This window comes from Cannabis sativa, unplaced genomic scaffold (genome assembly GCF_029168945.1).
Source record: "Cannabis sativa cultivar Pink pepper isolate KNU-18-1 unplaced genomic scaffold, ASM2916894v1 Contig3, whole genome shotgun sequence".
In the NCBI taxonomy this organism is placed as follows: Eukaryota; Viridiplantae; Streptophyta; class Magnoliopsida; order Rosales; family Cannabaceae; genus Cannabis; species Cannabis sativa.
In genome coordinates, this window is record NW_026870039.1 from 4,531,579 (window position 1) to 4,542,051 (window position 10,473).

General features: G+C 31.5%; 2 protein-coding genes across 3 annotated transcripts; both read left to right on the top strand.

Moving 5' to 3' along the window:
• The first annotated feature begins 976 nt into the window (after positions 1-976).
• On the top strand, positions 977-4,955 carry LOC115704391 (protein XAP5 CIRCADIAN TIMEKEEPER). 2 transcript variants are annotated; one of them, XM_030631602.2, is made up of 12 exons: positions 977-1,199; positions 1,310-1,375; positions 1,459-1,523; positions 1,681-1,793; positions 2,222-2,297; positions 2,393-2,469; positions 2,551-2,612; positions 2,709-2,840; positions 2,940-2,993; positions 3,558-3,623; positions 4,241-4,315; positions 4,671-4,955. In XM_030631602.2, exons 1-12 carry the CDS (start codon positions 1,029-1,031, stop codon positions 4,719-4,721), a joined length of 1,008 nt encoding a protein of 335 aa, XP_030487462.1. In that variant the 5' UTR covers positions 977-1,028; the 3' UTR covers positions 4,722-4,955. The 2 variants fall into 2 exon arrangements, with proteins under 2 accessions (XP_030487462.1, XP_060963745.1); XM_061107762.1 differs by having other exon boundaries at positions 4,241-4,955.
• Positions 4,956-6,897: 1,942 nt separating this feature from the next.
• Positions 6,898-7,490, top strand: LOC115717420 (uncharacterized). The gene is made up of 2 exons (XM_030646408.1): positions 6,898-7,321; positions 7,429-7,490. Exons 1-2 carry the CDS (start codon positions 6,898-6,900, stop codon positions 7,488-7,490), a joined length of 486 nt encoding a protein of 161 aa, XP_030502268.1.
• Positions 7,491-10,473: the final 2,983 nt, after the last annotated feature.

Consider the following 10,473-nt stretch of genomic DNA (forward strand, 5'->3'; position numbering starts at 1 on the left):
TTAATAGAAAATTATATTTTTTGAAATTAACTTTTTTAATAAAATGAGGTAAAATTTATTATCGATTAAACTTTAGGAAGTAAAAATGTTAATTTTTAATAATAAAAGAAACAAAACGTAATAAAAGTATGTAATTGTTATATTTTAGTGGATATTTTTAAGTTAGGTATATTTTATTATTGGCTAATTAGGATTTTTATCTGTCGATAAAAAAAGTCTAACAAGAAAATTCAAGGGACATAACTTAATAAATATCAAAGTTTGAGGAATATGATTTGGTAGATATCAAAGTCTGGAGAACATGATTAGTACATAAACAATTACTGAGATAGTAAAATTGAATGAAATTAGACAAAAGTTCTTGAATCTAATAATCTCAATAGTTCAAGAGAATTTTTAACAAATAAAAAAATTCAGGAATATAATTTGGTATATGATAAAGTTTAGGGGACAAAAATCCTAATTAGTTTTTATTATTTTATGGAGTATGATGTCAAAAATTGAGGAAACAAAAAGGGTAAATACTATTTTGGACCCTCTGTTTTACAAAAGTTACCAATTGGACCCTGTGTTTTGTTAAATGACAATATGGACCCTGTATTTTCTAAAATAGTACATATAGGACCCTGAATTGATTTTTTGTCAAAATAAAGTTTAATTATAATCCGATCTAAACGTGCTATGACAAAACTGTTTACATTTATTGTATATGTTCGTATTAAGCATTGACTTCAAGTTGGTTGTATTAAAAAAAAAGTTGTCAAAAATTAAGCTTAGGGTTCTATTTTTACTATTTTAGAAAATACTAAGTCCATTTTGTCATTTAAGAAAATACAGGGTCCAATCTGTAACTTTTGCAAAACACATGGTCTAAAATGGTATTTATCCAAACAAAAATGATAATTATTTTTTTTTATTCTAAAAAATAGAAAAATCTTTTGGCGTAGTCTATTATTATCATTTATATACCAAATTGGCCACTGAGTTTTAAATAGCGAGGGAGAACAAGGAAAAAGGGTGTGAAGAAGATGTCGGGCATGGGAGACGGCTACGTGGGCACCGCCCAAGACGCCGTCAGGATCCGTAGGCTCGAGAAGCAGAGAGAAGCGGAGCGCCAGAAAATCCAAGAGCTCAAGACCAAGTCCCAATCGGAACAGGGCCAACCCGGTCTCCTCCAATTCGGCTCTAGTACCTCTGAGGTTCCTACTACTCTTTTTTTTTTTATAAAGTTTAGGGCTTTTAATCTTCCACTTCTCTTTTTCAATTAGTAATTTTTTTTGTTAACACTTCTGGCTCATGTGTTTTTCAGATTCTTGAGACCGCGTTTAAGAAGGAAACTGTTGGTTTGGTTACGAGGGAGCAATATGTTGAGAAGGTAATTATTTAGCATTAAGCTTTTTACTATTATTTTTGTTAAGTCATTAATGGATCAAGGGTTTCCGTTGATATGCATTGCAGAGAGTAAACATTCGGAACAAAATTGAGGAGGAAGAGAAGGAGAAACTTCAGAAACTACAACAGGAGTGAGTTTTCAAGTGGTGACTCTGATATGTTTGTGAAATTTATGTCAAAATTAAAATTTTTTTTTCCGTTGATTTTTAGTCATGAAAGTTAGTTTTTTAAATAAGTGAATTAAATTAAAATTCATATCGTTTGATATTGATGCTCTTAATTTCTTAGGGAGGAGGAGCTCCAATTACAAAAGCGTAAAAAGAGAAAGATCAAAGGGACTTCTCGTTTGTCATTTGCAGATGACTATGAGAATGGAAGTGAAGACGAAGATGGGGAAAACAGTAATTATCTATCCTCTCTCTCTTATTAGTTTTAGGGAACTCTCTTATGGCTTTGTTACCCTTAGTGAAAAAAGGCACCAAAATCCAAAATGATTTAGCAGAGTGCTAAAGTAAATAGAGATTTGACAGTACGTATGCATTAGTATCTTTTTTTTTCTTATTCGTTAACCAGGATGAAAATTATTAATATATTTGATTGTATTGTGAAAACTAATGAGTTCTATTAATGTATTTGATTGTATACATTGAGGTTCACTTGCGTATCCTTGAATATGAATTGTAGTTCTGAACCTTTTCGCCCTCTACAATTTGAGCTTGAATGAACGTTTGGGGTCTACGATGATTACTTGTGATCTAAACCTCTTATTGCTTGAATTTATATGCTCGCGTTCATGTTAATGAATTGGTTCATCACATTCTTTCTGCAGAAAGTTCTGACCCAGCAAAATTTCGTGGTAAATTGGGAAAAGATCCCACTGTGGAAACTAGCTTTCTACCAGACAGGTGTGGTATCCCTCTTTGTTTGTCTGTCTGTTGTCTATCTCTTTGTGACCTTGGTCTAACATTTGAGCTTAGAGTTGTTGAGGATGCTGTTTCAGTGAGCGTGAGGCTGAGGAACAAGCTGAGCGTGAAAGGTTGCGGAAACAGTGGCAACTTGAGCAAGAGCAAATACGAAGTAATTGGGTTTATTACCTTGGTTTTTGGTGCTCAGATTTTAAAATTTAATTTAATACTGATTGACCCCTTATAATTTCAGATGAGCCCCTTGAAATTACTTACAGTTATTGGGATGGGGCAGGCCATAGGCGAACGATCCAGGCAAGTATAGAAGCTGTCCAACTTTGATTGGTTTATCTCTTATGGTGGTTCTTTTTTCTAATCTGTTTATCTTCATATTCTTATCCCTCCATTCAGGTACGCAAGGGTGACACTATAGGAGAATTTCTTCGGGGTGTTCAGCAACAACTTGCACCAGAATTTCGAGAAATTCGAACCACCTCTGTGGAAAACTTGCTTTATGTGAAAGAAGATCTTATTATTCCACATGTAAGATTTACATTTGTGAAAGTATTTAAATGCAATCCCTGCATAAGATTTCTCTCTTTTGTTAACAAAGTGATATCTCTTGTTTTTGTGGAAGTACAGCAGCATAGTTTCTACGAGCTAATTGTTAACAAGGCTAGGGGAAAAAGTGGTCCGGTAAGAACCCTTTTATTTATTTATTTGTATAGCATAATTGATACTCTGATTGAGGAGGACAAATAAGAGCTTCAATCTTTTTTTTCTTTTTTTTCATAAGTTATAATATTTTATGGTGTGTGTGTGTTTACAAAAACTGAAAATTATATTTTCCTTGTACTTTAATCGTGTAGTACATCTTTATATTTTACTTGTTTTCAATGGTAAATCCAATCTCATGTGTAAGATTCACAAACCAAAGTGGAAACAAATTTGTAATCAGTATATAATTATATTCTTCCTGCCAAACGGTAATGTTGTAATTCTGCTAGTAAAATTTTTCAATAAACTTGCAAGTGGTGTTAAGGTGGATTGACTATCTTATGTCTTGAGTTTTCAATGTAACATCCCATCCACTTACAGTGACATAAAACTGAATTCTTTAAAGCAAAACTATAGTGTTTCTCTTATGTCCGTTTGCATGCACATGTTCTGTTATTTCTTTCGTGGTAGATGATCACTTTGTAGGAGCTAGCTACTTATTATAATGTCCTTTGTGACTTGAACTATTATTTTTTTTAACAGCTGTTTCACTTTGATGTGCACGAGGATGTGCGAACAATTGCTGATGCAACAATAGAGAAAGATGAGGTATACTTTATATTCCTTATATCTTTTGTGTTTTGAAATATTTTATTGCTCTCTAGCTAAACACATTTTTCTGATCCTTTTCCCTCTAGTAAAAAATGGTTATTATTCAAATTATACCAAATTTCCAAACGTTTTTCCATCTAAACATGAATGACAGATGAAGATGTGACAATTGGCCTTGTTTATATTTATAGTACTCTGAATGACCTTCGGTCTAAAATGATATCTTATCATCTTTTCATACCTATTATAATTGCATTATACTCACCATAATAAGTCCCTGTTTCACAAGTAATTATATGGGTGTTAGTTTCTCATCCATAATGCTGAGATAAAATTTTAAACAACAACAATGATGACATTGATTATAGCAATATTAAAATTAGTTTATGATAATTGATTTGCCGAGAAGTTATTTGCCATGCTATTTTATATGGATGCCTTTGATTGTGAAACCAAAACATGACTATCTATAGCAACTTTTCTTTTGGGGAGCCTACTTTTTAAATGAACATTCTTTATCGTTTACATATAATAGTGTATTGATTCTCTTATATTGTTGGTACTCTTTTTTTGGGAAAATTCATTTGATCATTTCTTAAGTGACCTTTCTGCAGTCTCATGCTGGGAAGGTGGTTGAAAGACACTGGTATGAGAAGAACAAGCATATTTTCCCCGCGTCTAGATGGGAGGTACTCTTTTGCTCTCTCAATGAAATGAACAAGTATCAATTGTTGATATTGTGAATCAAACTCTTCTATAGATTTCATCTTTTTTTCTCTTTAGGGTGAAATTTTCATTTAATAAAATTAAAGAAAAAGCTCATTCTAAATTAACGAATCATTCATTATAATATGATCCAACACAAGGGACTTTTAGTAAAACTAGAGTTATGGGGATGTAGAAAGACGCACGATTTTCTTGCCTAATTGTAAACTATAACTTTTAATCAACAGCTCTACAATTACATAGAACTGGATAATGAGAATGATCGGAATCCAACAGACTTCTCATTGCCTTTTCTTTTTACTTAATCTATTATGGCAGATATATGATCCAACAAGGAAATGGGAGCGATACACCATCCACGGCGACTGATAGGATTACTATTAAGGACTTGGTTTCTCATATCCCCAGCTTTTGCTTAGATTTTTTTATAAATTATTTAGCTGAGTATCATGTGATGCAGTTTTCAGTAGTAGTTCAATTGCACTTTAAGGAAGAAAATATGTATTTTTACAGATTTTTGGACCTAGTTGCTAACCCATACTGATATGTATCTTAATCTTTTCTACCATCTAATAATTTGATACTCTTTCAGTTTATTTGATTTATTTTCCCCTTTTTTTTGTATGGTTTCTACCAAATGACATAAGCATGCCAATAAAAAGGTAATGGAATGATTTAAAATAAAATTGATTTTTTTTTTTTTTTGATAAATGCTACTTTGGTAATTAAATCTATTAAAAAAAATAGAAATTTTGTTTATCCCGAAAATAATAATTAGAATGAGAATTATTTTATATGGTTAGGTTTGATTTGAGAATAGAATGATACTGTATTGTCCAAAATATTCATCAATCAATACATATTTATATATTTATCCTTGTTGTTTCATAAGCTTTGTTTTTAAATGTCTCACAACTGCTACATTTTAATTTTAATTTAATCTTAATGGTAATGTTTCTGGCAATGTCATTCCCACAAGGGGTATTTGTCAAGGCGATCTTTTCTCTCTTTCTTTTTGCTGTGTTCTAAGATTTTTCCTCCCTTATTCGTCAACAAGAAAGAAGACATGCTCTCAATAGGTACAAAGTAGCTAGGACTGTCCTTGCTATTTCCCATCTCTTCTTCATGGATGATAGTATCCTCTTTTATCATGCTTCTATTAATTCCTACAATGCTATTAAGGAGGTTCTCCATCTTTATAAAAAAGCCACGGGACAACAAGCGAACCCCCAAAAATTTTCTCTCTACTTCTCCCCAAACACGACTATCAGGGATCAAAACCTTATTTCGGATTACATAGGTATCCCAGTTAAAGCCTCTTTAAGAAATGCTTGGGGCTTCCTTAACATTTTGGCCGTTCTAAGAAACAAGTCTTCCAATATCTCAAAGATAAGGTTTGGAATCACCTTAGTAACTGGAAACACAAGGTTTTTTCGAAAGGTGGCAAAGAGGTTTTGGTCAAATCGGTCATTCAAGTAATTCCTACTTACATAATGGCTTGCTTTTGTATCTCGGTAGCTACTTGTCATTCCTTGGAGTCCATCATGGCTAATTTTTGGTGGGATTTCAATGCTAACAATAGACCTAAGGTCCATGGCATAGCTGACAAAAACTTTGTAAGTCAAGAAAGGATGGCAGATTAGGTTTTTGATCATTATTCATTTTAACCAAGCAATGCTTGCTAAGCAAGCTTGGCGAATTCTTAAGCATCCAAACTCTCTCGTGGCTAGAGTCTTTGCAGCCAGATACCACCCTCGAACCCCTTTCACCAACTGCTCCCTTGGCCACTCCCCCTCTTTTGTTTGACGTAGCATTCACCGAAGAAAAGAATTGCTGCATAAAGGTCTCATCACAAAAATAGGTAATGGACAAAACACATCCCCAACTCATGACTGTTGGATTCCCTCTTTCAACCAAGTCCCTCCAAACCATCCTATCCCTAGCCTTGTTGCTTCTTTTATAAAGGACAACATGACTTGGGATATCAATCGTCTCAACCAGAGTTATCCTCCCCATATTGTTCAAGATAGTCTTTCCATTCCTCTCCCTCTATTGCTTACTGATGACAACCTTATTTGGAGATTCACGAAATCGGGAACTTACTCGATCAAAACTGGATACCACTTAAGCTATTCAACCAGTTCCCCTCCTGACATCCCTCCGTCCTCATCCCCCTCTCCTTAGTTGAAATCCCTTTGGCATCTCAATCTCTCCTCTAAACTAAAACACTTTGCGTATAGAGCCTCCACATCCACCCTACCAACCAACAAGAACCTTGCCTATAGAAAAATTACCCAGTCCCCCTTGTGTGTCCACTGTGGTAGAGATGTTGAATCGGTTTCACATGCCCTATTCTTTTGCAAGTAAGTTAGAAGAGTTTGGAAATGTGCAATTTTCTATCCTTACTTATCTTTTTCAAATACTGTCTCTTCATGAAATTATTTTTAATATTTTTACTAACATGAAAAAAGAAGAGGTGAAATTTTTTCTTTGTATAGCTTGGTTTGTTTGGCATAACAGGAACAAGGAGATTAAGAAACTGACAATGGATCAAACTCATGCTATCCTCAACCTCGCTGAAAGTTACTTGGCCGAATATAAAGCAACAGTTGTTGTTCACAATGCACCACTTCCAGAAGCCAAGCCTGTTGCCACAATCAGCTGGACACCTCCTCCACAAGGCCTCCTCAAGCTGAATATAGATGTGGCTTCCTCGAAGAACCACCTTAAAGTCGGTCTTGGTGGAATTATTCGCAATAGTTATGGAGAAGTAGTCGCTGCCATAGCTTTTCCTCATACAAGAGGCGGGGATACTGCAATCCTTGAAGCAAAATCTATTCTTAAATCTCTTCACTGGTGCATAAAAGAAAGCTTCCATCTTCATCAGGTAGAAACCAGCTGTAAAGCTATCATAGATGCTCTCGCTGCCACCAAAGAGGACCTCTCTCTCTCTTCGGAGATCTCATCAGGCAAATTAAGTTGGTTTTATCTCACTTCCCCAATGTCTTGATCACTCATGTTAAGCGCTCTGCTAACACATTTGTTCACAAGCTAGCAAAATTTGCTTTGAGGTTAGATGAAGCTTCAATTTGGATTGGAGATGACCCTTGTAATCTTGCTGCTCTTCTCTTCCCTTAAGGGCATCCTTCCTCTCTCAAAAAAAAAAAAAAAGCACAAAGAGTGTTAGGTGACATTGTATATATTTTTTCTTTTACTTTTATTAATTTTGGAGGCTTTCACATTTTGTGAACAAATAATGTGTACAAATTTGATATAATTATGGTGTTTATTTTGAAAAGAATTTCACATAGTTTATGCATTATTTTGGCTGCAATATTTGTATGTATAAGTAAAATATTTATTTTTTACTTTTATTTATCACAAAATTAGTATGTAGTTGAATGATTTTTTATGATTAATTCAATCTTGCTTAATTACTTATATTTTTTATTTTATTGTTTTATGAAATTTTTAATTTTATAAAAAAAAGTGTAAAATATTACGAATTACAAAATGCGTATAAAATATTTGTTATTTATACTAAATAATTAATTAAATAAAAAATATTATGACAAATCCTAGAATTAAATTTTTTAATTTTTTCAAAAATATAAAATTTAAAATATATATTAATTTTAAAAAAAATAAAAATATTTTATTAGCTATATTTTTTTTTATAAATATTGTAATTATGAATTAAAAAAATTTAATATCTAAATTTGTAAATATAAAAGAGAAGTATATGACGGTGATGTGACATTCTAAGATCTCTCTAATGAGTATTATTTGTTCTCTCTTTAATTCTCTCTTTTCTTTAATTTTTTATTAGCTTTATAAATATTAATTAGTAAATTAATACAAAATATATTTATTTTCACCTTAATTTGTTTATTTTTTTGTTTTATTTTATTTATTTATTTAAAAAAATAATATTTTATTTATTAGCTTTTTTTCTCATCACTGGCCACATTTTATTAAGCTTATATTTTTTTTTTAAAAAAATGATAACTCAAAAAATTGATATTTTATTTATTAGTTTTTTTTTTCTCTATCACTTGGCCACGTTTTGGCTTATTAAGCTTATTAAAAATTATTTTATTTTTTTTTAAGAAAAAAATCTTCTACCAAACTCTTAAATTAAATGAGATAACAATTATCTATATATACATTAATTCTAAATCATAAATCGCATCACTTTTCTTAAAATATGTATATATTGTTAGAACTTATTTTACCGAGATTTAAATTTACTAACATGTATGTTGATTAACATCCTAAATATAAATTTCCTAATACGATGAAATAAACACATATAAAGTTAGAAAACCTTAGATTGATGGTAGCGGAATAATTCGACTCCTTCTGTTCAGATCTTTAGCCCTTGAATCCTTTCTTTAGCAGAGGATTATTAAGATCTAAACCTGGATATTCTCTCCTTCGGTTTGGTTAACCACCGTCTTCCGAGCTATGATTGAGTACTTGACTTGCTATGTGTGGGCATGGTACTCTATCATTAAAGACTTGAAGATTGATGAAGAATAATAATAAGGATTCGAAATCACTATGAAATGAGCCTCTCATCTACTAGTTGTCTGACGGAGTTAAAAAACTAGGTTTAGTTTGATTGAAGGTTAGATGAGAATGAAAGCATCATGTTCCTTTTATAGTATTTCAATTAGGGTTTAAGATTTAATGATATGGATTAAAAAAGATAAAATAATGGGCAAAAAATACACTAAGTGGCTGGCCACACATGTGGGCCTCACTAGTTACAATTTTACCACTTTATTTCAATCATTTATCTTTTCTTTCAATAATGTCACATTTCCAATTTTGATCATATGAATGTCAAAACTATTTATTTAATAATTATAATTAATTATTAAGTAAAATTGTCATTTATCTTATTTATTAATTAGACTTAATAAAGTCTCTTATTAAACCTCAAAACCTCTTTTCTTCACAATTAAGTCTCTGCTTAGTGAAAATTCATAAATAAGATATAATCTAATTTTAAAATTATAATTGATTAATTAAAATCAATTAACTAAGTCTGCAAGCAGTATTATCTCAACTAGTGTGGGGATCATGAGCCTATAATCAAGCTTCCAATAAGTAGAACTAGAATTTACCAAGTAAATTCTATAACTTATTAATTCTTCCTTGCACCATTAAAGATTCAGAATTACATTCTCAATTATATAGAACACTCTATATGTACCAAGATATAGATACGCTATGGATTATTCATCATTCTAATCCAAATAGTCAAAGATCCTCTATAGATGATCTACATCGAATAAGGACAAATTTATCGTTCTACCTTTCCATGTATGTTATCCTTAAAACAGTTAGCTAACTATAAATGATATTTCAGTAAACTAATATAATTACTGAAATGAGGCCTCAATCATTTATCTCTATTAAGCCAAGCTAAAAAAAGTTATTGTTTCACTTCTAAATACTTATAGAAGCTATAGATTTCATATCTATGATTAGCGTTCTCACTCAATTGCACTATCATGTTCCCAAGATATAAGTATTTGGCTAACCGAGCTTTAACGAACAACTCTAAGACCATAAATAACACAATTAAGCGGAACATTTATCCAAGGTGTAAGTAAGCTCTATCGCTGATTATCATGTCAGTCTACATCTAGTGTACTGACAAATCATGTGACTTAAACTTTGAAACATATAATCATGATTATATTCCACTGTGTTGACTACACTATAATCATGAATAACTATATGTTCTGGATTTAATAGAATTTATACATTAAACATATAATTATGAAAGAAATCATGTGAACCATGCAACATAAAATAATTTCTAATTTTTTTTTTTTTGATCAAGAAAGGAGCTTTCATTAATCACTAGAACAAATACAACAAGCAACAAGGCACCAAGGCAAACCGCCCCTACCTCAAGTTCTCAACAAGCTAAAAATTTTATGTAAATACACTTGATCATTGATACTCATTTTCCTCTTAACACAGTGTTTGTAATACCTGGAATTAAGAAAAGGATTAACAAAATCCTAATTAGATAATTATGAGTTAATTCAGGAATTATATTATTATATGATTCAATATATGTGAAATTATATGAAATTTAACA

Excerpts from the sequence above, each read along its gene's own strand:
- LOC115704391 (XM_061107762.1), top strand. The coding sequence starts at position 1,029 with ATGTCGGGCATGGGAGACGGCTACGTGGGCACCGCCCAAGACGCCGTC. Across the intron at positions 1,376-1,458 it reads GGGAGCAATATGTTGAGAAG|AGAGTAAACATTCGGAACAA; the intron begins GTAATTATTTAG and ends TATGCATTGCAG. Across the intron at positions 2,470-2,550 it reads TGAGCAAGAGCAAATACGAA|ATGAGCCCCTTGAAATTACT; the intron begins GTAATTGGGTTT and ends TTATAATTTCAG.
- LOC115717420 (XM_030646408.1), top strand. The coding sequence starts at position 6,898 with ATGGATCAAACTCATGCTATCCTCAACCTCGCTGAAAGTTACTTGGCC. Across the intron at positions 7,322-7,428 it reads CTCTTCGGAGATCTCATCAG|ATGAAGCTTCAATTTGGATT; the intron begins GCAAATTAAGTT and ends CTTTGAGGTTAG.